Source organism: Aythya fuligula, chromosome 3 (genome assembly GCF_009819795.1).
Source record: "Aythya fuligula isolate bAytFul2 chromosome 3, bAytFul2.pri, whole genome shotgun sequence".
NCBI lineage: Eukaryota > Metazoa > Chordata > Aves > Anseriformes > Anatidae > Aythya > Aythya fuligula.
The window spans coordinates 36644085-36671502 of NC_045561.1; the positions used below are offsets into that span (position 1 = coordinate 36644085).

Genomic DNA, 27418 nt, shown 5'->3' on the forward strand with positions numbered 1-27418 from the left:
CTGGGGGAAAGCACACAAACAGCAGCAACACCGTTGCCTCTGCACAGCTCCTTTTGCATCTCTCACAGGTTTCTAAAAATTCATACTCTCTCCTTCAACAGCAGTTCATGTGGGTAAAAAGCACCCACAGACAACAACCCTGGATTCTTATGAAAGATGCAAGACGAGTAACTACAAAGAACACAACATTTTCCCAGTGGCACCCTAGCAAGTAGGACCAAAGAAAAGACCACCAAAACAACAATAAAAGCTTAGCATTTATCTAGTTTCATCCAGTAGACAGGAAGACTCAAAATTAATAACTACCTTTACTAGGTGCTAGACTGGGAGGACTGAGGAGGGGATGAAGGGCAAGCAAGCCCATATAAATTCCTCAGAAAAGATTAGTATTCTGGCAGAGACTGTCCTACCTTTCTAGATTAGATTCCACTGTAAAAATAACACATACATGAAGTTCCTCTTTCAAAGTGCCTTTCAACAGAAGCCTATAAAATTTCAAAAAGGGAACTGAGAGCGCTAAAAAAATATGACAGGAGGAAGGAAGAAAAGAACTGTGTAAGCTTGCCCTCGTAGGCAATTTCATCAGGGTTTTCCAAAGTAATTCAGGTCCCTGACTTGAAGGCTCATAAGGAAATCAGATTTTTACTGAGTGTTTAATGCTTATTTTTTCAGAAAATCTTTTTCTTCAGAAGTGTCTAGAGCTGCCAAAACCAACAGCATCCTCTGGAAAGCCCTGACATTTTTATTTATTTTGCCTTTGCTACTCCACACAAACTTCAAATGTCATTAAAAGAGCAGCACAGAAATAACCATCATCCCGCACAGGTGAAGCCTATTTGCTCTAAGCAAATAAGAGCATTTAGACCAAGCCCCTACAGCACTATAAAATAATAATACGCATTCAATATGAACTAAAGGCAGTCAAGGATGAGCCTAACCTTCACAGAGAAGGTCACTCAGAAAATCAGAAGCAAACGCTAACATGAAAGGCAACAGGCTGCATCCTCCAGTACGTCTGCCTGCCTATCTTCTGTATCCACAGCACCAACGCCAGACAAACAGAAGAAAGCTTCCTCAGGATGCAGAAGGGCAAACTGCAGAAGTGTGCTTTCAGCAATGCAGTGTTGTTTAAGTAAATCTCTCTTAACAGCATCAGGGGCTGGCACAGCTGCAGGACTTGCTGGTCCTTATAGCACGCACCTTTGCTTTGTAGGGGTGCGCATGAGCGAGGGAGGTGCCTTCTTTCCACCACCACACACTACAAGAGGGAAGGGCATCCCTGATCATACTCCAGGATGTTGGCAGCAGGAACAAACACAAGCTGGACAACACCCCTCCCATCTCTCAGCTCACCTGCCCAAGGAGACGTCAGCCCTCCTAAAGGAAATAAAGTATTTGCTATTCATTCTCTACACAAGGGCCACTGGGAAAGGACCTCCTTTCCTAGGACCTATCCCCCATCAGCCTGGGAGATCAAAGGCCTATTTCCTACCTGGACAAGCTGAAACCAACAACGTTTCTTTGACCCTCTGGATATTGGGTGGAGAGATTCATTATATACAGGAAAAACCTTCTCCCCTCACCCAACCCCCCTTTCTTAATACATCCCAATGCTGCTTATGCCCTCTCGTGGCAGAAAATGCACACTAACACAAGCAGAAGGTACAGAAACAAGCTGGGGATTCCTGTTTGTCTTATTTTCCCATTGGCCCTTTAATTTCACTGGATCTTGCTTCTGATTTGCACTGACGAAGTGCAAAGCAAATGGAGCTTTGTTCCTGCCACAGTCAAGCCAGCTCTGAGGCTGTTCTTCCATCAGGAGACAGCCACAGAGAACATTTTGCTGCTTGTGCAGCAATTCAGCTTATAATCAAAGCAGTGCTTGATTCACGCACGTATTTTATTTCCAAATTGTTTTCTAGTAGTTTTTTTTTTTTTCTTTTTTAAAAGGCTATCATTAAAATAACGTGGGGAGGGAGCAAGTGGGGCTCCCAGTAACAGCTGAAACAACCCACTAGATATACTGAACTGATGAATACTGAATTTAAAATGCTGCTGAATAAAAGGAACATGAGTGAGTTTGTTATTCAAAAGGTGCCTAGAGGACATCAGTGCCATATGTTCTAAATGAGATTTTATTTTATTACATAGTTAATGAGCTTACTGGCAAGTCTTGAGCTTTTGTTTCACCACCAGACCAGTAAAGGGCTAATAAAGCCTACTCTTCGTGCTACAGCTGGACAACTACCACTTCACATGGGAAAACCACCTACCTCTCCCAGATTACTGAGATGATGCTGAGACTATGCCTCATACTCATAACCTCATACTTCTTTACACATAAACTCGTACCCAGTTGACTACACGGATCATTCCATGATATCTGGGCTTGTGAATAAAGCCTTTGGGTTAAAGAAGGCTTACCTGAAGGCACCTACCATGGACGTGCTTGCAAGTACAACTTCACTGTACGTGCAGGTTTTTAACCCTGACTTCACATGAAACAATGTAGAACACCAAGGATACTCATAGTATAGGATACTCATATCACAGCTGCATTTAAATAGTTATTAGGGGAAAAAATGTAAGAAAAACCTGAACAGAAACTGTCCTTCCTCAAACAGAGGCAAGAGTTATCTTTTTTTTTTTTTTTTTTTTTGCTATTTACCTCCCTAGTTTTCTTTCTTTTCCTTCTCCTCATATTTTTTATTTTCCCCTTCCTTCTCCATTTCACTCTAAAGGAAGAGTGAAGAAAAGTGAAGAAAAGGAGATAAAATATCTTTAGGAGCAAAGGTAAAAAAAAAAACCAACCAACCAAGATGAAATACTTTGAAAAGGTGGTTTGCTTAAGGAAGTTTACAGAACTCTGACCAGTGATACTACACAGAGCAGTGAGAAATTCAGTATGTGATTCCTTAAAAACAAATGCGATAATATGCTACAAACACAGGAGCAGGGAAGGAAGAACCCTTACAAGTATTGTTTACAAGTGGTGAACAGATTGTCCCCACATGGCAATCCTTCCACCAACTAAATGGAGTTTGAAGATACTGCCTGTTTTAGGGGTCACCATGCCCTCATCTACAGCTTCTGAGGGTGGGCACTCTCTAGTAAAACCACACAGAACTGGGGTTTTGATCAGGACATTAAGACCTTCAAAAAATAAATAAAAGAAACAACCCTTAAGACTTGACTGAGCTCTAAACCAGGTCTTGTGGCTGATCATTTAAAAAGAACTCAGCCGTATTTAAATTCCACTCACTCTCTATGGTCAGACTCCCCTCATCTCCACAGGGAGCAAAGCTGAGTCAATACAACAAAACTGTTCTACTCCACCCTACTTGTGGGTCCGGAAAACTGAGAATTAGGATAGGGTGTGGGAAAGGGAGAGCACGAAGAAAACCTGAAGCGAGCCAGCAGCAGAAAAAAAAGTCACAACAGAACATATGAAGAAAGAAGCTTTCATCTGTTCTGAGACAAAACATGCAGTACTATCTATTTTTATGAACATCTGCATCCACCTACCCCTTCTTTAAATGAGTCACGTAGGCACTCTGTAGAGCTGCTTCCAGGAAGTAGGACAGTTCAAACTCAGAGTACGTCATGTTGCTGCCCTTTATACTCCTTGAATGTGTGCTGTTTAAGGTCTGCAAGAAAAAGAAACCAGTGGGATTACAGACAACTCTTTGAACGAGCCATTTCCTCATAAGCCAGAGATATTGCCAGTAACAAAATGTTAGCTTCAACCTTCAGATTCCTCCTCAGAGGACTTGAAATCTTACCTTCATCAGCTATTCAAAAAACCTTCCAAAGTCAACTTTAAAATGAACTATACAGTGACTTCCATGAAACATCCTGTGTGCAATGCAAGTTTTGAAGCACCACCCCTTACTACTTTACACCTTCAATAAAGCGAAAAGCTACACATTAATATCGAGGGCTTCAGAAATACTACTCCAACCACACAGATCCAGCATCTTGCACAGAAATATAAACACAATGTTTAAGTGAGTATATCCAGCTTAACATAATGTAAATATTTGTAAGAGTTAGTAAACTCTAAGGAGTATCAATGGAAGAATCTTAGTCTTTGCTCTTTTAGCCTTACCAAACCTCTCTTGCTTTGGCTTCCTTAGAAACTGTCTCTTCCAGTAGGGCTAACAAACAGCTTTCATTGCTGTAAGCTGCACTGTGTAAACTCTCCAAAACAGGAATGAAAAGGACCTATGGACTTTGAGTACATGAATCCTGCATCCCTCTGAGTCCAGAAGATGAATGAATTGCTATTCAAACTCTTTCTCTTCCTGGCATACATAAATTGTCAGTAAAAACATTTACAGTGCCCAGTACTGGCAGGAACTGGTCCTTCTGCAAGGAGAGGGCAGTACTTAATTTTAAATAAAAAGACAAGTAGCTTTTTCCTTACAAAAAACAGACCAAATAAATTGTTATCTGGCTTTCTTCATGGATTTTTGTGTGTGTCCCAAGCTTATTTTTCTTGTTTTAATGCAATTTAAAATAAGATCTGGAACAAACACACCGTTGCTACTGAGAAGAGCAGAAATATCAGGTCAGAGAGTAAAAGGCAGTTAAGTTACAGAACAATAGGCAACATTCATTGCCTCAGTGATGCTCGTGTCAAACATAATGTGTGGCAGAGGACAGGGTGTGAAAACTTACGGTGTGCCCCTGCTAAATGCAAGTAGGCAAAGTAGCAGATACAGAGATCTCTAAGCATGTGCCCAGTAAATCAGTGGCATGGATTACAGCTCAGTGCAGAGCTCACAGTACCCAGCATCCTAGCCAGCCACTGACTAAGCAGTTAATTGATACTGATCCAGGTTCCTCCAGTTTCACCTGGAAAAGGCGAAGCACGAGCAATTAAACTGCTATCGTCGACCCAAAAGGTTACTTTGAGCTCATGACGGATCTCGATATCCAATGCTGTGTATCACTTACATGGCAGATACGTAAAACATCTCGGGTTCCTTCATGGTGGCACCTGCTATGCAAAGCCTGTCATCCCTCCTTAGTAAGAGCTAAACTTGAGATAAAGACTCGAGCATATCTGAAAGTATTCAAAGCTTTACCGCAGGCAAAACTGGTTTCCACACGTCATGCTCAAAAGAAACTGGCAGAGACCAGATAAACAGCTGTTTTGCAACTGCTTATACTGAAAAACTCAGCCCACAGAAATGCTAAGGCACTTCATTCTTTCGGGCTTGTTCTCATGTTCCTCGTCTATCACTTGACCTTTCCGCCACCAGTTCTGCTGTCAAAATCCCTCGATGTCCCACCCAGGTCACCAGGTAACACCCTGAGCACACTTCTTACCTTTTCAAGCTCCTGCAAGTACACTTGGGCAACGACACACGCAGTCTCGAAACAAGCCATGACCTCCTCCTCCCTCTCACACAGGCGAGCGCGTGAGGCGATTGAGTTGGTCGAGCGCTCCAGCGACAGACCTGCAAAATAGCAGCACCTTCCTGAACCGCAGCCCCCAACAGCAGCAGAGTCATGCTATACTTTCGTTTACCAGCTGACAGGAAGGCTTTTCCATACATAGGCTTCTCCCTAGTTTTAGGGACTTTTAGGAAAAGACCCAAGGAAAATAAAATTCCTACACATGCAAGGCGTTTTTTGTCATGCTGCTCTAAACTATGGTACCACTGCATGCTTCTACAGTGCCTTTCAAAGATTTTATGAAGAAAGGACATACAGTCCCCCTGGCAGGGACAAGCAAGCAGAGAAATTATGGCCTGTATTTCCAAAAATGGCTATAGATTTTGGGTGCTTCAACACAAGTGCTATTTCAGAAACACCCTGGCACTGGATTTGAGGGTTTCTAAGTGTCCACTATTCCAAGTGAAGCCTTCAATGGCAGCAGTTTTGAGGAACAAACTTGGAAAAAGATAAAACGGAGTTGGAAAATCTGAAGCCTCTTGTGGAAAGTCTAAGCACATGCAAATTACACGCGGACACACAGCAAGCTCTTGACAAGACATAAGAGACTCTTCAACTACACGATCACCCTCCTTTCCAAAGAAAAAAGTAATTGTTTTTTGTACTACTCAAACTCTTCCTTGTGTCACCAACCAACCCCTCTCATAAATATACAGCACGTTAATTGGAGACCCACAGCTACTGCCCCTACAGCAGAACTCTTTATTATTTGATCCTTGTCTAGCATCCTACTACTATATCCTTTATATATCTAGGTCTACTTTAAAAGGCTGCTTATCTGCACACTTTTTACTCTGATCCACGTAGATTCTTATATTCTTATGCCACAGCACATCTCCACAACACATCACTGTTTGGCAGCTTAGGCCTTCTACACCAAAGCAACTGCAGGGATGCCTAGTAGCCCACACAAGTCGTAAACTGTTCAATACACATTTCCCAGTAAGTTTTATGTATAACACTCCCTAATAATAATGAAAAACTTGTAACGCAAACTCCTGGCCTTCCTGACACAAATCCATGGAGGTATGAAAGACGAGCTGCCTGCCAGGCTCTCCAGAGAAGCAATTTGGACCATTGCAGCATGCAGCAAAGGCCTCTGCCCCACATGAGGAGCTACAACACGTACACCAGGAACCACACACTCTCCTTGTCTCACACAATCCTCGGCACCTCAGTACAGCTCGCTTTGGGAGTCTTGTGGCAAACCGCTGTGAGGAGGCCATGGGGACTACCCCGCGGTGAACGCTGTGGTAGGAGCACTCGAGCTGTGGAGCCTGAGGTTCCTAGGCAGCCTCAGTGTTGTTTACTTCCCACATTCAGAGTTTCTGTTTTGTCCCCTTGGTAACTGTAGTATGAGTTTCCTTATCTCATGCTTTGCAATTGAGCCAGACGTGAGCAGTCAGTTCAGCGGGTGCAGAAGAGAAGATATCCCACAGATCTAAGTTCAGGAGGTGGCTCCCCACTGTCCTCTCCCAATTCAGGGGTGCACAGCCCACTCCAGAAGGAGCTGTCTAGTGGAAACACTCATCTGTACCTTGCACCATTGAAAATCCTGACCAGACCAGAGCAGGGGAAGTAGATTTACAGAATCACAGAACAGTTTGGGTTAGAAGAGTCCTTAAAGATCACCTAATTCCAACCTCCTGCCATGGGCAGAGACACCTCCCACCAGCCCAGGCTGCCCAAAGCCCCATCCAGCCTGGCCTTGAGCACCTCCAGGCATGGGGCATCCACAGCTTCTCTCATTCACCACCTGTTACAGTGCCTCACCACCCTCACAGTAAAAAAATTCCTTCCTTATATCTAATCTAAATCTACTTTTTAAATCTACTTCAAACTGACAGTGTTTGGGGGACAATAATTATTTTGCTGTTCTTCACTAGCACCCATTCTGTGGTGTCTCTTTTCTACAGACATCCATCTTGTGTTAGAGAAGCAGCATCCCATAGATTTTGTCTTCCAGTCCATTTCTGAAGTCTATGGCTTTTTATCATGGGGTTCCCCCACCCCGTATTTCAAAGCTCCTACTTCCTTACCCTGTCACTATGTAATGAAGGGGAAAAGAGGAAATTAACTCTCTATACAAAAAGAGAAAACATTCAGCAGAGAAAACATTACATCAACTTATTCTTCTCAGATCCATCTCAGTTTTATCTACCTCTGAATACCCAGCCATTCCCCTTAACAGAAAATAAATTAAAAAAAAAAAAAAAAAGCAGTGTTGCATTTCAGAGGCACTGTCCCATGAAGCACAAATTAGGGATGAGGACCCTGGAAGAAGCCCAGTACAACCCACTGACATTCATGCAGCATCTAATCAGGCTGCAAGAGCCATCCTAGCACAGCCTGCATGGGGGCGGTTATCGTGGGAGATGTCACACAGAGAGAACAGGCTGATAAAAGCCATTTACATGCATGCTACAGCCCACTGCAAGGAGCTACTATCTCTAAGCTCTGATGTGGGGGAGGAAAACAAGCAGCCTCTGCCAGCACCGAGTACTGACAACAAACATGCCATCCATGCAGGCAGAAAAACAGAGGTGGGGCCGATCAGAGACAGGGTAATAAAATTCCTTGCCACAGTAAATAGAGACCAATATATGATGCATTAAAAGGAGACAGTATGCTACATTGCACACATTTTTCCACTTATAAAGGGCAAGAGGGAAAACTGACCCACATGATGCGAAATTAGTCATAGTGCTTTCTGCTCATACCGTCTGTGCTGACCTGATGCCACCAGCATGCAAGATCCTCTACGGAACCTGAACAAGGCTGTTCGTCCCTACCACAGAAACACGAGAAGAAAAATCAGAGCAAGCAGGCTGCAAATCCAGCAGATAAAATGAAGAACAGAAGAATGAGAGCTCCCTAAACCTGCAGCCACCGGTTCAGTTCCCACAGTGCAAAGCCCCAACAACCGCAGGTTTCCTCGAGTTGCAGCTGCGTGTGGACAGCACTACTTACAAGCCCTCCAGCCCTGAGGGCATAAATCCCACCAACTCTGCTCTGCTCCTCAGCTATCAGCACAGAAAGACCTTTGCAGCATAACATACATTTTTAATTCAACTCAGTTCCCAAAAAGCTTCAGAAAAATCACAGAGCGCATGGTACCGCCACATGGGATTTAGTAAGAAAGCGTGGCTCTTACTCAGAATTAACTTCCAAGTAAAGTATAAAGTTATATGCTTTCTTGGTAGCTGGTTAAGGTAAACAGATGTAGGTATTTTGTAAAAACAGTTATGTTAAGACAGTAACAACTTAGAACTTACCTATGCTAAGATTTTTACTAATTTTTTTTTTTTTTACTAATCAAGGGCCCCAATTTAAACACACACACATGCTTACATATGGAAGATACAGCTTTCAAATGGGGTATGCCTCAGGCTGAATATTTAGAGAGAGACTTGCTTCCAAATCATCTTTTATAAAAGAAAAAACTCTTCCCACCCACTTCAGAGGCAGTAGCTTTCCATGTATAGAAACACATTTTTTCCTTCCTGAATAAAGAAAAGGCTCCCATCCACTTCTAGTTTCCCCAAAAATTCATCTCTGGCTCTTGATCTCTCTAATCTTTGCTTCTTATTTTCCCTTCTAAAGCTAATTTGCATTTATGTCAGTAAAACACACACCATAAGGCTTGTAAGAGGTGTCACGGACTGAACAAATTTCTTCCTAGAGTTGAAGTGCACTGCTTTTCACGGAAACCTGAAAGGGGACATTCTGTGAAGGCTTATTTCCACTTTCATCTCACCCAGTCCTTGCCAAGGGAAGAAAGCATATCATGTGGCTGCAGTGCTCTGAAACATTATTACCAGAACTGGAAAAATACATGTGCAAGTGGACTTGAGAGCTTCGATTCTCAGAGACAGAGATCACAGGAAAATTCAAGTTGGAAGGGGTCTTGGGAGGACTGTAGTCCAACTTCTTGCTCAAAGCAGGGTCAGCTCAGGCTCATCAGGGTTTTATCCAGTCTGGTTTTGAAAGCCTCAGTGCACAGATGGTGACTGCACAACTGCTAGTGAGAAGAGAAGGCTAAAGCAGCTTGCTTCTTTTCTTCCAATTCATGAACTAGTTCCCCAAATAGCAGCAGTGCTCCAGCTCAGTAGGAAGGACATACCAATCCACTCACGGGTTCTTATTTTCCTTTTCACGCAGACCTCCATGCATTTGGATGAGTTAACACAGCTGGGAAACAGAGTGTTTACTGGTAGAAGAACTCAGGGTCAGCAGCAGCACACTACTTTAAACCCCTTTTGCCAAGCGCTAGCCTGTGGCTGCTAAAGCCCTGCAGCCCAGCAGCAGGGGCAGTTTAATGAAGGAATTAAAGAAAGACCACAGTGCACAGAGCACGAAGCCTACCTGTTGTTACCCCTGTGTCAAACACAGCTACAGGAACTCAAAGCAAAAAAGAGCTTAGGGTGGAAGTTACAGCCCTGCCAACAGCACCAGTCCCAGCCTGCAAGGCAAGGACCTGTGCTCATATGCCCTGCAGAAAGGCTACCCTGGCCAGAAGCCAGCGTGCCATCAAGCTGAGGACATGCAAAGGTGTTACAACAGGACCACAAATAATTTGTCTTGAGGTAAGGTGGTGGGCAAGCACATCACGAGGCACTCAGCCTGCTGCAGTCTGGATTAGCTTGACCTAGGGCAAGACCCAGTGGTGTGTGTTATTTCTACCACAGTTCACAGCAGCTTCAATAATTCACATCATGGGTCTTGATGCTCCTCTCCTCAGCAACTGGGTTACAAATGTTCTCCGAGGTGGCCAAGCTCTAGCTGACTGTTAAAGTGAGGAAAAAACTTCTTGACTGGATTACCTGTGAAGCCAGAAGGTGGCAAGCATGTCTGAGATGCCACCTCAGTTCCCATACCCTTGATCAGTTCCACATAGGCTGTGCGCACCTCGCTGCATCAGCCACCTGAACCCAAGGGTGCTGACTCTGCTGATACATCAAAAGGTGCTGCCCAGCATCTGGTGGCTCTTCACGGCAGATCTTTGAACCCGGACTTCAACCTACAACAAGGCAGTCTCCAGCCCTTTTGCTCACACACTCCTAATAGCAAGGAATTTTATTGAGCACACAGCCCCAACATACATATTTTTAAATTATATACACGCTGCTGTACATAGTACATTATAAAACACAAAAATACAAACCAGAAGAATGAAAAAGAAAAGTTACACTGCTCAGTTTCATGAACTGTACAAAACTTTGTTCTCACTAGAGAAATATTAATTTTTAGGAAGAATAATATGCTTGATTATGGTTACTTTTGAAAACAAATCTTGATTTAATGCAGATACATTGACAGGAAGGTCTGGTTCTAGGGTAAGATTATCTTAATACCTGGCTTTAATGGCTGTCAGTGCTAGCAAAGATATGTAGATCCAAAGAGAAGTGTGTCATTAGCTGCACCTACTCAATTTGTATTTATTTTTGTAATTCTCTAGTATATTTACATCTTCCTTGGTGTCAGCCAGTTGTTCTTACAAACAGATTTATTAAGAAATGGGTTCCAAACCCAATGAAACGTATTTGGACAGACTACAAACAGGTAACAAACTGTATACATGAGAGTTGTAGGTGACTTTCTGCACACACAAAAAAAAAAAAAAAAAATCACACCGACTTGGAAACGTTTCCAAACATCTGTTCTAAAACCAGATGCCATTACTTCTTCAGTTGTTAAAACATCATCTTTAGCTTGAAGGGACAGACAAAACGTGTTGTTTCCATTTTAAAAATACCTGCAAGGTAGCATAAAACTGACAGATGCTTATCATAATAGAAAAGATCTGCAAATTTCTAACATTTATCTTTGCAAAAACAAGCGTATAAATCATCTTTAACTTCAACAACTCCTAAGCACTTTGCCACGAGACCACCAGTGAGCTTCTGTGTGACACAAAAGATGTTCAGGGTCAGTCCCCACCGCTTCTTTAAGTATTAGAGAGATTCTACTGTTTAAAGGTCTTGTGTTTAAAGGAAATAAGCCACACTGATACAGTCCTGTATTAGTCCGCACATTTCTTGGCCTCACTTCTTTTCAGCAACAGCTTACTTACAAACAGTGATGAATGAATTTCATGTGATGCTACTTCTGTAACCTAACACTAGAATTCCTTTTTATTTTTATTACCAAAGCAGCTACTACATTAGTGATTAAACTTGCACAGCTTTTTAACAAACATTTTTATTAAGTAATTTAGTTTTTAGTATACTTCACTACTGAACCAGAATCTAACAAATACATTAAGCTGTGCCATGTTGGAAACATCTGTACTTTCACCAAACTGCATAGCAAGTTTCCCACATCATGTTGTTTGTTCTAATACTTGTTTCTTCGCATCTTCAGTGTCTATGTGTCTCCCAACACTATGTGCTGACAAAGGAACACGTTTTAGTTTGTCACCGTATTGTCTTCCATGTATTATTTTAGCTGTTTACCACGGTGGGAAGAACAAATGCTTCCCCAAGGGTATGTGATTTCATCTTTTGCTATTGAGGAAGAAAGCTCAAAAGAGGCTTCTACAAATTTATCATGAAGTTCAGTGAAATGTTTGAGGTATTGAACTGAGTATTGCTGGACTTCAAACATCACTGATGAGATCTGATTACAAGGTAAAAGCAGCGATTGTCTAATGTGGCTAATGAAGAGCTCTTATTAGGAGAAGTGTCAGCTCTGCCATTGTTTTTAAGAGACAGAAGTCAAAAATAAGAAGTCTAGCATTTTCCTCCTATACCCCAACAGATCATTTTGTGTATGACATGTCATCCATGACATGCACATCCCACCTCACAGACCACTGCTGTAACACACGAGTTGTCCTGGTACCAGAGGCCACCTCCATTCTGTGATGCATCCGATGGCAGTGAGGGAGGTGTCTCTGTTGGGGTGATGCTCTGAGACACAGCAAAGAGGTGAGAGCAGCATTCTCTCACAGCCTCAAAGGACTTGGTCAACACCATCCACATACTCCCATGGCATGCCATGAGAATTACATTTTTTCCCTGGTCACAGGGAGCAGCCACTGAACTAGACTAGCCCACTTTCATGAGTGCTTTGGGAGCAGGACAGAGAAAACAGGAGGGTAAGCAGATGGAAACCCTCCCAGAGCCACTGCTACACAGCACACTGCACAGAGCGGTGCACAGCCACAGAGAAAAGCTTGCCAGTGACCACAGCACTTTATGGTGGGACGTAAAGCATCAGCCTCAGCTGCTGTGACTGCTCAGTGACTCCCAAAGCAAGTGTCAGTAACACCCAGTGTGCACACAGCAGGCACACACTGCCTGCTACACAGCACAGCAGGAGAATGGCATCAGAGCCAGCTGACAGCTACCTGTGGCTCAGCCACCTCGGAGCACACTTGCACTCCTCGGGAAAGCACACTGCAGCTATTCCTGCACCTCCTGATGCTGCTGCCCCCCTGGCTTTAGAGAGCTAAGTCACAGCGCAGCAGGGAGGTGGGGTTTTGTGCACGCACGTGCAGCCAGCACAAGCTCATCACATGCTTGTGTGGGAAGAAGGGAGTGGAAGAATAACGTGATAAAACCTTAGAAACCACAGACAGCAAGTCACATTAATGAAACCCAGGAGGGTGTTTATCTTTTTCTTCTTTCCAAAGTGGAGTTATCCACATCTGGTTGCCTATAGGTATCTCCTTCCTCAGAAGCCCAAAACCATGCTGCATTTGTGCACAGCAGATTGTACAAAACTACTGCCAAAGCACAGAAGACCTCAGCTAGCCTGTCTGACAGCAGAGAAGAGCTGATAGGGCACGGCTGTGAAACCAGCTTCCCTGGCCACCACAGGCAGCCTACACACAGCGAGAAGGCCAGGGCCAGGGCTGGGCCAGGCACACCGCTCACAGCAGAGCTAGGAAGCAGGGGCACACAACTTCCCAGCACACAGCAGCTTCAACACCACTGCTCTGACAGGCTAAGAGCAGCTCAACTCCCCCCTCAACACCCAAATAGGATGTAGCAGTACCCAGCCCTTTTATTTAGACAGCAGCATCTACAAACAGGAGCTTTTGCCCATCAGACAGCTACTCCGGTGGCAGCACAAGCAAACAGCATGCTTCCTGGCTGGCTGGTGTGATTGCAAACAGCAGCGCTTTGAAGATATACAAGGTGTAGAACAAAGTCTCTCTCCCTCTGATGTGAATTAGCATTTAAAAGCTGCAGTTTTTGTCAAGCAAAAGTGAAAAAAAGTTCTGTCAACAAAGCGTCTTACTTGCAGGGAGGCGGTTTTCAATGCCAGAGTGTACCATAGGTTCTTGTGGCTGGGAGGCAATTTTCCCAGTGGCCAGGCACAAAAACTCACTACATTATTTAAGCTCTGTGTCAAAGAGCCCATCTCCCCACAGATCCTAATGCCCAGAGATGAGTACCACCCATTTTTAGTCATCGGATGACTCCACCATAGAGGAATGTGTCCTGCCTGTCCCCCACCCCCTTTTTTCCCCCTTTTGAAAGGATGACAAAGCAAACAAATTATTTTTCCTCCACAGCAATCCTACTTTGTTGCAGCAGCTGCAAATACTGACCAAAGTAACATTAGTAGCAGCTGCCAATAGAAGAGCAAGCAGTTAAGGAATAGGAGCAGACTACTGCATGCCCCTATTTCATCTCAAAAGCAACATACAGGTTAACAGAGCTGCGTGCTGCCACCTGTCATCCTCACAAGGCCCATTACTACCTAAGCATCATATGCCTGTACTAAAAAAGCAAAAGAAAATTGAGTTAGTTTTTCCCCGACTTTAACCCCAATCTGTGCTTCTCTCTTCTTAACTTTGCACCCAGTATAATTTTGGCTCTTCAGCAAGCTTTCCTAAAGACTATGAGCAAGGACCAGCGGTGGTATCTTCAGGAGAGCCTTGACCCCGAGCACTACCAGGAATTCAAATGCATCAGCCAACACTGTCATTTGCAAGGTTGCCATCAATGGTTTTACATCAATACTGCACTAATGGGGGAGAGGTAGTGAGGGAATTCCAGCTCTCAGGATTCTCCTTGCCCCTTACAACCTACCACCCACTTCTGCTGTATGGTGCATCCCAGCAAGCTGTCCCCATGTCAGCCAGAAGCAGCAATGCAGGCAGAATGCACGCTCATGTGTGGGGCAGTGCTGGAAGGAGAGAGGAAGAGCTGCATTCCCTCTTTTTGCCACTGGCAGGACTGGAAGCCTTCCTAACAGTCAAGAGGCTACTGAGCAATAATACAGAAATGGATTATCTTTATCTTGACATGTGCAATTACAGCATGATTTTTACTTTCCTCTATTAGTGCCCAGAAAGGACATAAAGAATTATTTATTTGAACATGGAAAAAATGTCATCAGCCTTCCAATAATCCCCTTCCTACATCTGTCTCACTTGACAAGACAAGGCATTTCCTTACATAGTAAAAAGAGAGCATGTGGGGATCTACAGCAAAGCTTTTCTTAGAGGACTTCAAGAACACTTAAGATCAGTCTATGAAAAGATCCCCAGGAACAAGAATATGCATAACTATAAGGTTTTGGTGTTGTTTGTGTTTGATTTTTTTTTTCTCCCCATCCAGCAGTCAGGATATTCTAAACGTTAGTCTAGGAAAGGAAAAGTACACCTTGCAAAACTGTATGTCCTCTAAAAGCAGGCTCAAAAAGCATACATATGGCCTGAAACATGCTTTTAAATCATGACCTGGATTAAACATGCTTCTAACAATGAAATTAAAAGTGTAAATTCACTTTTACCAAGTGAATTTTTTTTTACCAAAATACCAAGTGAAATTCATTTAACTGAAAATGTTTTAATTTTTTTAAACAGAGCAAAAAAGTGGATTTATCAGAACTTCGCTTTGCAATAAAACAATTTTAATTCTATTTATGCTAATTAACAAAAAATGCAGCTGAATACAAATCTCACCTAGAAGATCAGTCATCCTGTAGAAAACAGTATTAGAAAATGATGAATGACACACAAGCAAATGTCAAAATTAGAGACTTCATTGAACTGTATGAACAAATGGACAAAGTATCTTATGACTAGCTAGGAAACAAACAATTTAATTGCCAGGCTTATGTCTACTGAATGCAATTTAGTGAATGTTTTTAATAGTTCTGCAAACCAACAAAAATACCTTAAAAAATAAATTACGATGCACAAGCACCAAGGAAGTTTAATGTAGATGATTTTCAAAAAGCTGAAGCATAAGTTGACTGATTTAAAATCATAATTAGAATCAAGTGTTTAAATCAGCTGAGCAAGAGATCTTTTAGGAAATAATGAACAGAAAGATGGATTAGTTTTTCCTGTTTATTATTGTGCAATACCACCATTTTCCATCCACAATACTATTATAACCTCCAAGACATCACTTCCAGTATTACAAATCCAAGATAGATGGGGATAAAGCAGAACAGTATCCTTCTAAGCAATACTGAGCTCCTCACAGAGGTTTGAAAAGATACAACCCTAACAGAAAAACGCGAGACCAGCAGTTTCTCCTCAAAGTGAATAAATAGAAAACCCCAAAAAACACAGTGAGCTGAACCAGAACCCTAGACGTACACACTTGGTTGCTCAGCATTGTGAAGCTCAGGAAAAATTCTCACATGTTGGATTCACAGTTCTGCTTTCAGCAGTATCACAGCTCTTTGAATGGTGCTTGGCTTGAAGTTCACTTCACAACGCAGCAGAGTTAGCATGGTGACCTTACAGGTCTTCAGAAGTACCACATTTACAGCTCTTAAACATCTTCAAATTACTAAAGCGGGCTAAAGAACAACATAAAGGATGCATCAAGCCACTAAGAAAAAAAAAAAAAAAAAAAAAAAGCTTAGCTGCCTTGCACATGTGACCTGTGGTTAGACTTGTTAAAACAAAACGCAAACTATGATCAAGGCTTCTCACAGTCACAATATCAGCTAATGGCCTCTTCGACATGTTTTTTCCTGAGCTCTAAAAAGGCTGAGCTTACACCGCAGCCTTTTGATAGAACTGATCTCTCTTATAAAGCTTCAAAAAAACCCTAACCTTCAGAAACAAGTTTACCAGGGATTCATCTCGCCCATCTTTGGACACCCACAACCTGTTACTCCACAGCCCCCTTGCAGTCGGCAGAGCAGAGGCAGCACCGTATGAGGCCACACGCTCCAGCCCTATCAGACAGGGGCAGTGGGACTACCAAAGCCCCACTCTCCATGAAAGCAGCTAGAAGCCCTTTGCAGTCCTGTGCTGCTGCTGATTTGACCGGGGCTCTGCTGGATGCAGGGGCTCCCCTCCGTGGGGCTGACTCATCCCGCAGCAGCTCTGGCACCACACGCCCTGACGAGCTGAAGGCGCTGCCAGCCCTGACAGAGCCGGGCCCGCAGGCCACGTCAGCCCTCCCTGGGCCAGCATGACTCAGGCTGGCAGCGGCCTTCTGCTACATCAGCCCTCTGCACGCTCCCACACAGCACAGCAAGAAGGGCCGTGCACCAAACGGCTCCGTAACGGAGGAAACTCCTCTGACCTACCTGCGTACCACCTCCTGTCTTCATACTGAGTACTTGGGCAGTAAGAGAGAACCAAGCACAACTCCGTTAAGGCTAACCCAAAAGGTTTTAAAAAGTAACAAAACCACCACAAGAATGTTGTTCACATTATCTTTTCTGCATATATATACACACACACACAATTTTATCTTTCTGTATTTATATAGGCATAGAAGAGCTTACACTGGTTGTAACGCTACAGAAAAGGACTGAGCCAAGAGACAAGTTATCCATGGGAGATCTTCCTTCCTTGCTTTCTTCAGTTTTGGCCCTGACTCACAATGACTGAACACAACTTGCTTCGGTACTCTATGCCTCAAACTTCGCATCCGTATGAGTAGCTTAAGCTTTATGTATTTCATTGGCATTCACATGACATTATTTCAATCACACTTTAAACAGCCAAATACCAGAGGCAGCAATATCACCAGAACAAGTACACCATTTGCATTTCTGCAGGGATTGGTGAGGTCAGCTGGGGAGTGGAAACCCCCAAAACACCAAGCAAAGATAGGTACCTGTAACCTATCTTTGTAACATGATGGAAATACATTTGGTTCTGAACATCATAACTACAAAACCTCATTTATTTACAGAGCGAATCTATATCCTGGGAGTTTAGATGAGCTGAAGTCCTGGCTGCTGATGCACTTTGCTTTGCAAAGAGTTAAGTTATGTCCAACCCTACTATACCAGAAAGATTTATTCACTGGGAGCAGCCAGGGGTCTCTGCAGAGTGTGTGCAGTAAGTGCAGCAGAGGCCAAGTGGCAGTTACGTGTGCTGTTCAGTAGCTCTGCTCATTTCAGATGGACAATGCCAGGTAACAAAGCCACAATGTGTCCCAAGTGAATATGCAAGCAAGTTTTATTACTCAATACTGTTTCCTGCAATGGACAGAAAGACAAAATGAACTGTTTGCATCAGAGAGCCAAGCATAAGTTTTTAAGGAGGAATTGACCTCATGGAGAATGGGGAGAAAGGACGGAGACATGCACAGCCAAGCCACCTATCAAATAACCACAGAGGTTAACCACTGCTAAGAATCAAACTGTTGTTAGCACTTCACTCACTGTCCACAGGAGTATGACATGATGCTCTTCTCCCCACAATGTGGGGATTTAGAAACAGGATAAGCAGGAGCAGTCAGCTGAGACATTGGAAGAATCTCACCCTCACCACCATTTCTCCTGTAACTTGCCAGCTGCTCAAGCTCTAGTATTTATAAAGAAAAATTTTAGTGTTTACTGCCTGACAGTTACTTCAGTAAAAGACTACTGAGCAAGAAAAGCAAGAAAACTTTTTCCCCATTTGACTTCTATACTCCAATCACAAGGCTACAAATCCATATTACTTCTTGCCATAATATCATCTATCACATGCTAGGGGCCTTCAGAGGAGCCCCCACAGCTCAATGCCCAGCCACCAGCATCACAGAATTCAAAAGGCACTCTAGCCCACTTTCCATTTCTACCACATTCCCTGCCTGCACAGCTCCTCCCAATGTACCCCATCTCCTTCTCATTACTGTTTAGTTTGTTTCCAACAGTAAAATGGTAACACAAACGCCTTTGATTTGGCTTTCTTTCTGCCATGACCCTTCCTGCATGATCCTGAACACCTGCATGGCCATTCTGAATATATGCACAACCCAACAGCACTAGCTACACAAAATCAAGCTTGTTTCAGGTTTGTACTTGAACTGATATAAAGTTCTAGAGTGTTACTGAGTGAACATGGGCATTCTGACCACCTCCTTGTATTACTGAACATCTGAGTAAGAAATTAAGCACAGAGAACTGATGTTCCTGGAATAAAGACGGAACACAGACAGGCTTTTCTGGATTGCTGTATAAACAATCCATGAAGAAATGTTTCGAGTGATGTTCGAGAGTGTCTTTATAGAAGGCTTGTTTGTATAAGCTAACAGTAATTCAATCAGAAGCATTAATGCAGTACAGATCAAGAAAATCTACACAGATACCAAGAGGAAAAAAAAAAAAAGAAAGAAATCAAGAGAGTCTTTATACTAATAACTAAGTTTTAAGTAATTTAAATCCATGCTCTGTTACTTATCTTGCAGAGGTAGCCTGGGCAGACACATTTTGAAGTGAAGATTTAAATCTACACTGCTATTTCCTCATCCAAACTTCTAACATTTAAAGGCTTATTTCTGTAAAAGTGAGAGGTTGCACATAAAAAAAAAAAAAAAGAGACAAACTGATCCTAGCAGCAAGTGTTCTCTCCAAACTCAGTTGGAGAAGCTCCACTCTGATGGACTTTTCTGACGCAAGCTTTGTTAGAATACCAAGTGACTTTGTATATCCTTCATATCTCGGTTAATCTGAAAATAATCATCACTGAGGATAAAAGCTGTGGAACAGGAATAGCAGAGGTAACTCTGCAATGGCAGAGACTACTTACGGTTTACATGCACAGAGGCAAAAGAACACTTATATTCCATGCTAAGCTATATTAAAAAAAAAAAATAAGGTCTGATTCTGTGAGGCAAACACCTCCGCCCCCTGTATCTTCATACGGAGGTGAGATAGCTGCCATGGAAGAAGTCTTACAAGTGCAGTGTTATTTCACCAGCATTCACACATACCTTATATTCATGCCCCACCTAGGACCAATTCCCAGCAAGGTTAAGACTCTTGAATACACCGTTAGCCTCAAAAAACACACACAAAAACACCTGCAATAAATGCTTACTCCTCTGCACATGCAAACATTAGTACAAGTTACAAGTAAATTAGTCCTACACCACAAAAGCTCATTAATGCAGCAGATTCAACCAGAGCCATAGGAAACAAAACCAAAGCAAGCAAAGCAGCAAAAACAGGTTTAAAAAAAAAAAAAAAAAAGCAGAATGACTGTGTGAGATCATGAAACACCCAAATTATCATCAGTAATACTAGTAGCCCAGTCAAACAGTATTTGGGGTTGATTTGGTATCACTCTTTTACATACCATTTGAAGGTATCTGATCATCACAGAGTTCTCATTCACCTAATTAGCTGGTGGACATGCTGAAAAGAGTAGAAAGCAGTAGATAGGTAGCAGTACTTGAGCAACATTTATAAAGGAACTGAAAGCAAATGAAGGAGAAGATTACTGATCTTTTTCCCCCCACCAAGTCAGTAACTGATTAGGGTCTTCCTTTCCCCCACTCAAAACTGAAATGCAATTCCACTACCCTTAGAAGCAATTCCCATTAGGATCTCTCAGCGCAACATTTGTAGAATTAAAGGGGGGAGGAGACTCCTGTTTGTACCTTAGGTCTGATACAACATGACATGCATTGCAAAAATACACAACCTGCTTTGAAAGCGTATATTGTGGTAGTCCAGAGTTTAAAACTTGGGAACTCCATCCATGCTCATTTCACAGAAATCAGATAAAATTACAAGTGGACGAACTCTAATAGAAAGTACAGGCCCCAATTCAGAGCAATTGATTTAGATTTTCCCAAAATGTATACGCAAGCACAGGTGCATTGCTGACTTACAGCCAAGAGTTAGCACATGACTTCCAGCATCAACCTTTCTTTTACAAGTCAGCCAAGTTTAAAAATCATGGACCAAGACTGCACGACGCCTTTAATTTTAAACTGTACAGATCATACCCAGTAGGACTTTAGAAAGTCAACAAAAAGTCAACAACGCTGCCAATCTGATCTTATCGAGCCACTTGGAGAAATACCTTCAACTTTCTACCTACACAGCATACTTCAAATATATATATGTGATTCTTTACCTTTAATAACGAAGGCTTCAGTCACCAAACGCAGCATGTACAGGGGTTCATCTTTTGTAGAGATGTCATCGATCCCTGCTTTTGCATACATGCTGATGGCATCTCTGTAGGATCCCTCTACATAATGAAGCTTCCCTAGGATCAGCATAGCTTCTACCATATACTTGGGCTGAAACAGAAGTGAGGGGAAAAGAGCGTTTACACAGTAAAATACCAAAGGGCACAAGTGAGGTACTTCAGCGCAAATTAAGAAGATTCAAAATGTTTTGTTCTTAACCTTGTCAGCTACACAGGTTGGAGAAGTAAGGATTTAAGCATCTAGAGATCTTAGCACTGTGCTTATGAGAGCAGCAAGCCACAAAGGTCAAGGAATTACTTTGGAGCTCAGTTTGGCAACACACAGCTTACAAGTCACCTCTTCCCTTGCCACTGACCTATTCTATTGATTCACCAGCCATGGGTATCACTAAAGCCTGTCACTATCATAACTAGACACACACACCAAGGAAATCCCCTGCTTTTAAGCTGTATAGAAAACATTTTTCAGTCATTCAGTTACCGGTCCCCTCTGCTCTGTACATTTAATTAAAAAAAAAAAAAAAAAAAAAAAAACAAACAAACAAAAAAAAAAACAGGAAAGTTCCCAAGTTTTCTTAAGTTCTCAAAACATTTTCAGGCAAAAGTAGAGGCAGAAGGCATGCCTGCCACTTCTAGAATTTGTTTAGTCCTTAAGGAGTATTGAAAATGTGTATACAAATGCGTGCAAAAAACCCTACACTCATTAAAAGACAAACATTTGGGCCCTTTCTAATGTTTCAGAAAGCAGAAAAGGTTCCTAATCCTTCACCCTCATTTTTTAAACACATTCAGTCAACACAGGTTCATGAATAGCCTGGAAGTAACCAACATGAGTAGCCAAATCACCGCTACAAAGAAACAGTAATGGCAATTCACTAAACCAAACCTAACACCTAGACCTGGAAACAAACAAACAAACCAAAAAAAAAAACAAACAAGAACAGTGTTTTTGGCTGTTACTGGGGTTAAACTATAAAGAAAAAGGGTTGAATGAATCCTCCTTCCTACCCCATCTTTTTATTTAAATACACTGACTTTTGAGAAGATACAAACAAGGAACTGCCCCACATTAAACAAAAAAAAAAAAAAGCTGAACATGGGCTCTGTTGCAAGTAACATGATCAAAGTATAACATCCACTTGCAAGCTTGTTACCCTGTAAGTTTCAGGACCAGGCCCAGTACAAGCCTAAAACTTCAGACTTGTAATTTGGAGTCCTACACTGTCCAAGGTCAACAGTAACCATTGAGGCAGTGTCTTGAAACTCTCCTAAAGCCCTCTGCAGCTTAGCTAATGGGCAGCTATGAACCACGCACTCAGAACATGAAACAAAACTGAGACTAAGTTGGCATAACTTATCTGTCACTGACTGAAAGCAATGCAAGGCAGTAACCTTGGACTTGCACTATGACCTCAATGGCCCAGCAGCAGCGTGAAGCACATTTTACCTCTGTCCTAGTGTTGACCAGGTGCAATTCCCTCAGCCCCAGAGCGGCAGGAGGTTCCTCAGCTGGGCAAGCCCTGCAGCACCATTAGAAGGCCCTGCACCACAGCTGCAGGAGCTCCTACATACTCAGCCCACGTCTTTGTAATTAAAAAGAAGGATATATTTGTAATACCTAACCTGTTTGGATGTGAAAAAGCAATTTCCCAACAGAAGACACTGCAGAGGGGCATTAAATTACCAGGACATTAGTAATACCTATAAACACAGCCCTGTACACAGAGAGACGTGATAAGGCAATGTCACCACCTTGTATCAGGCTAACAATCACGTGAAAAAAAGCATCAGGTTATCAGCAGTTACAGTGACAGAGCCCACTTACCCGCAGCTTTCCTCTGCTCAAGACGTTGGTCAGGTACCGCTTAGCCTCACTCAGTTTGGGCTCATTCTTCTCTGTCAGGGGGATGGAGTCCTTCAGTTTGGCAAAGTTTTCCTGCAAGCATTCTTCCAGCAGGGTTTCGGCAAGCAGCATGCTCCCATAGTCCTCTGAAAGCATATCCCACCCAAGCAGAAACATCACTGAGCATTTCTGAATGCTATTATCAGCGCTGCTTTATTTAAGTAGCGTTACATTAACATTTCAATGGGATTAAGAGAAAACTCATCATCTGTGAGACACATAAATAGTAACTCCGAGGGGTGAGAGTAACTAGCGGAGGAAAAAAGGAAGTTGTGTTAACTCGGGGATATCGGGAACGTTGTTAGCTATGAAAAATAAAGTGAGGTTTCCTTTTAATTAAAAGGATTTTTGCCAGATGGGATTGTTTCATTTTGACAGCACAGCTCAGCCTTGTGTTATCACTAGCGTAACAATTAAGAGTTGGAAAGCGGGCTTTGGGATGAAAAAGCGTCAGATTTATCAAGCATTTGAGCACATGCTTAAGATTTGTAAGTGTACGTGAATACAAGTTTGCTGCAGATTTGGTACAAGGCATGAAGTCAGCTTACTGCAGAACAGCAACCGCATCAGCAGCTTAAACACTTCGCTTTAAAGAAACGTCCTCTGGGAACCGTAAGACGCACGTCCTGTTAGAAGACCCCACCGGCCAGCCACGCTGCGGCTGCAGGTTGCGTTCATTGCGGAGGAGCACCTCACACCGCTGAGGGCGCGCTGAGCGTCCCAGGGTAAGCGCATCTCCGCACACCCCCCGGCACACCCTGCCTGCCCCACGGCCCTCGGCGCCGGCCCCCTCGCCCCGCGGGCACCCACGCGGGCAGCGCCCGCGCAGGACGCGCCCCGCGGCTCCCCCAACCGCCGCTCCGCACAACCGGCACCCGGGGGGGGCTCCCCCTTCCTTCACCCCCTCACCGGCTTCCTCGGCGCCCGCCGCCGCCTTGCGCGGGGCCCTGCCGTGCGGCAGCAGCTGGTGGCGCAGCAGCAGCTGGAGCTGCTCCCAGTGCCGCTCGGCCCGGCAGCGCTCCAGCTCCCCCGACAGCTTCGCGTGCCACAGCGCCGCCATCTTAGCGCCCCGCCGAGGGCGGCGCCGCGGCGAGACCGCCCCGGCACAAGCCCCGCCCGCCGAGGGCGAGGCCACGCCCCCCTCCCCCGCCGCACCTGCAAGGTGCAGCCGCGGGGCGGGGCGCTGAGGGGAGGGGAGGGGCGGGGAGCGGGCGGGGCGGGGCGGGCGCATGCGCAGTGGGCTGAGGTCAGGGCCCCGCTGCACCTGGGGGCCGGGGCCGCCATCGCGCGGCGGTTGAAGGGCCGGGCGCTGCTCGTCGCCCCGCGCTCCGTTTGTTTTTTCCTCTCCGCAGGAGGCTCGCCATGGCCCCGAGGGGTGCGGCAGCGGCTCTGCTGTGCTGCTGCCTGGCCGCCTGCCTCCTGGGCGCCCCGGCGGAGGAGAGCCAGCCCGCGGGTATCCGCCTGGACAAGAGCCTGGTGCAGGACAAGGAGTACGTGTGGGGCAGCCCGGGGCCGAGGCGGCAGGTGCCGGTCCTGCGAGGGGCTGGGGAGCCGTCAGCACAGCTCGCACCAGCGGTTCCTTAGCTCCCTAGTTGAGGCGTGAGGGTAAACGCGCTTCCTGCAGTCCCTTCGCGTTGGGAAACAGCCCAAAGGAGGCTCTGAGGGCTGCTTGGGGTGTTTTGATAAGCAGCTCGGTAGGCCAGGAGAAAGAGGAACAGCTACCTGAGACACTAGAGGCCACTGCAGCACCTGTAAGGACCAACCACTGTGCCTGCCTCGTTTCAATGTAAAACTGTCAGCTGTCCTGCTTGCCCAGGGTGCTTTTAGAGACATGGTGCTTCCTGGGCACTTGGCTGCTTGAGCAAAGACTGATGTCAACAGAGAATTAAATATTAACTAACTGGCTTGTCACTTGTTGTTTGTTGTGTATTTTTCTTAGCCACATCATGGAACATTTGGAAGGTGTTATCGAAAAACCAGAATCTGAGATGTCTCCGCAAGAGCTGCAGCTTCATTACTTCAAAATGCATGATTATGATGGCAATAATTTGCTAGATGGGCTAGAGCTCGCTACCGCTATATCACATGTCCACAAAGAGGTAGGTGGTATATTGTAATGGCTTGTGCATTTGCAAGCAGTTCTGACTTTCTTAAATCAGCATTGTCACAACACACCTTCAGTTACAGTAGAACAGTTTTATGTGAAAACAAGACTGTTCCCCCTTTGGCTTGATTTATAAACGTACTAACTTTATCATAGTTTTTTCATGTCAAATCACAGTTTTAAGGAGGCTCCCCTGTAGTTTAAGCTTGACTGTGAGTGAAGACTGCAAATAATTTGACAAAGGAGATAAGAAGGGATGAGGAGAGGAGAAAGGGAAATTGTCCATAATGGAATTAGATTGATGTGTGATTATAGAAGTAGCACGTGACACAATGCTGCTGCAGGTTCTAAGCCAACTGTTTTCAGGCCCAAACTACCACTACCATGGATACACCAAACGTAAGAGACCTCTTGCACAAACTCAGCTGAGAAGAACCAGTCATGGTCTGCCTTTGTTTTCTTTACCATTTCTAAACGTATTTTCCTCCCAGCTACAAATGTTTAAGAACAAAAGCAAGTATGATCCTTAGGAAGACAACGCTTACAGAAAATCATGTACTGACCTTTCAGAAATTACAACTCAAAATAGCATAATTTAATATATACCTCGGGGGGGGGGGGGGAAACAAACAAAAAAAACTTGTCAAGAACACAATAATGGCTTGCTGTTTCTTGTGCAAGGGCGCTTCTTCTCATTCCCCTTTGTTCCTAAGAGGTGATACTAAGAATTTTACTATCTTTAAGCTACAACAATGTATTGAACGGGCTGTTTTTTTTAATTTCTCACTGTTCCTGCCAACTCCATATGTTACAAGTTCATATGTTACAAACATATGAAACATGTTACAAACATGTACATGTTACAAACATATGAAACATGTTATATGAAATATGTTACAAAACATATGTTACAAACTCCATAAGTTACAAAGGATGATGTTTCTATACAGTATAGAAACTGTATGTCTGTGCAACATAAAGATTCAAATTAAGAATATGCCTACTAGGTTAGTCTATTGTTGTACACTGCGCTATTTAGCTTTTAGATCTCTTGGCTAAGAATATAAACTGGATATAATGGATACAAAGCGCTTGTTTTGAAGTACAGAGAACTTGGACTTAATAGCTTAAACATCAAACATGAACTGCTTAACAAAAATTAGTTGTCAGTAATCTGTCACATGTGCCACTAGATGGGAAACACTGCTAAACTTGTTTCTTTTTTTTTTTTTTTTTTTTGTAGGAAGGTGGTGAGCATACCCAGGCAATGAAAGAAGAAGAGCTAATTAGTCTAATAGATGATGTCTTGCGAGATGATGATAAGAATAATGATGGGTACATTGACTATGCAGAATTTGCAAAATCACTGGAATAAGGTGTTGCAGGGGGCTTGTTTCTCCCAGCTAAATGGAAATGTGACCTGGTATAATGTGATTTATTACTCCTGTTGATCTTTGTGCTGCAGTGTTAGTGAGGAGAGGTGTACCAGTTGCAGCTGAATTTCCTTGAAAAGTGTACCTGTTAAGGGGCTGGCTAATGCAGACTGATAGCTGTGTTTGACTAAATGGTTGAATCTTGAAGCACAGAAGCATCATCAGTATTCTCAAATTCCAATTTTTGACTATTGGGTTAAATAGTACTTGTTTGCTTACATCTTAAAATTATTTTTTCTTACATCTTAAAATTATAAAATACCTAGAAAGCAAGAAAAGATAACTGCGTGTGTCAAGGAGATGACCGTATATCAAGGAGGAATTTCCTTACCTTCCCACTAATTTCAAAGGAAACTTGCATACAAGTACAGGTGCTTAAAACAGCAATTGTAGAGGAAAAGTGTTTGAAAGTGACTCGTGTTGGAGGTCCCCATGACACCATGTGGGCTTTTAACACTATGTTGCAAGAAATTGATTATTTTTAAATAGATGTATATCCTAGTATACCCTCAAATGTTATATATAAATATGTATACGCGATTTTCAATTTATTCTCATCCTTCACAAATTTACTTTTTATATTGCATTTTACTAAATTTTTCTCTACCTTCCCTGGTCTCTTCTTACAAAAATGAAAGTATTTTATTACATGTATAATGTTGTATTAATGCTGCGTAACATTTACTAGAGTAGCTTCTGCTATCTCGTTTTGAAGGTCATGTTAACAGTAAACCAATTTAATATAAAAGTTTCAGTTCAATTTGATTCTTACAGTATTAGCCAGCAGGATAATCTGTGAGCAAGTAATGCTGCCTTGTTGAAGTTCAAGTTCATTTTCCTTGATGCTTAAATTATGGTGTTAATTTCAGGAGGTAGTTCATAACTAACAGTTTGAAGATACTTGAATGTATGTGAATAAACATGGTTCTAGGAATGTCTTGAGTCAATAATTGGTAAGTCAAGCAGTGTAAGGATATGAAACAAGTGGTGTACTGCTGCTTTGTTGGTATTTGGTAACTATAAAGCATAGCAGAAATCTTAAATTGCATTCAATCATTACCCATGAATAGAGAATCTAAATGTTAGCATTTCTCTAAAATGTATAAAGAGCTATTTTCTGTACAAAATTATTCTTATACAAAGAAACA

The 27418-nt window shown here is 43.2% G+C and overlaps 2 protein-coding genes across 2 annotated transcripts in view; one reads left to right on the forward strand and one right to left on the reverse strand.

The window, feature by feature from the left end:
- Positions 1–20817, reverse strand: part of TTC7A (tetratricopeptide repeat domain 7A) — a 158289-nt gene extending 137472 nt beyond the window's left edge. The window contains exons 1-4 of the mRNA XM_032185233.1: positions 20753–20817; positions 19967–20025; positions 5335–5465; positions 3526–3647 (exon numbers count right to left, since the gene is read on the reverse strand). Of these exons, the coding sequence (XP_032041124.1) occupies positions 3526–3647; positions 5335–5394 (182 nt within the window). The 5' untranslated portion in view covers positions 5395–5465; positions 19967–20025; positions 20753–20817. The remainder of the gene's footprint in view (positions 1–3525; positions 3648–5334; positions 5466–19966; positions 20026–20752) is intronic.
- A 3168-nt stretch (positions 20818–23985) lies between these two features.
- MCFD2 (multiple coagulation factor deficiency 2, ER cargo receptor complex subunit) lies at positions 23986–27204 on the forward strand. Its single transcript, XM_032185234.1, has 3 exons — positions 23986–24223; positions 24673–24832; positions 26081–27204. Exons 1-3 carry the CDS (start codon positions 24096–24098, stop codon positions 26210–26212), a joined length of 420 nt encoding a protein of 139 aa, XP_032041125.1. The 5' UTR covers positions 23986–24095; the 3' UTR covers positions 26213–27204.
- Positions 27205–27418: the final 214 nt, after the last annotated feature.

What these genes read in the sequence shown, in the direction of transcription:
- MCFD2 (XM_032185234.1), top strand. Translation starts at nt 24,096, where the DNA reads ATGGCCCCGAGGGGTGCGGCAGCGGCTCTGCTGTGCTGCTGCCTGGCC. An exon ending in AGCCTGGTGCAGGACAAGGA is followed by an intron (nt 24,224 to 24,672) that starts GTACGTGTGGGG and finishes TATTTTTCTTAG; the next exon opens with CCACATCATGGAACATTTGG. An exon ending in TATCACATGTCCACAAAGAG is followed by an intron (nt 24,833 to 26,080) that starts GTAGGTGGTATA and finishes TTTTTTTTGTAG; the next exon opens with GAAGGTGGTGAGCATACCCA.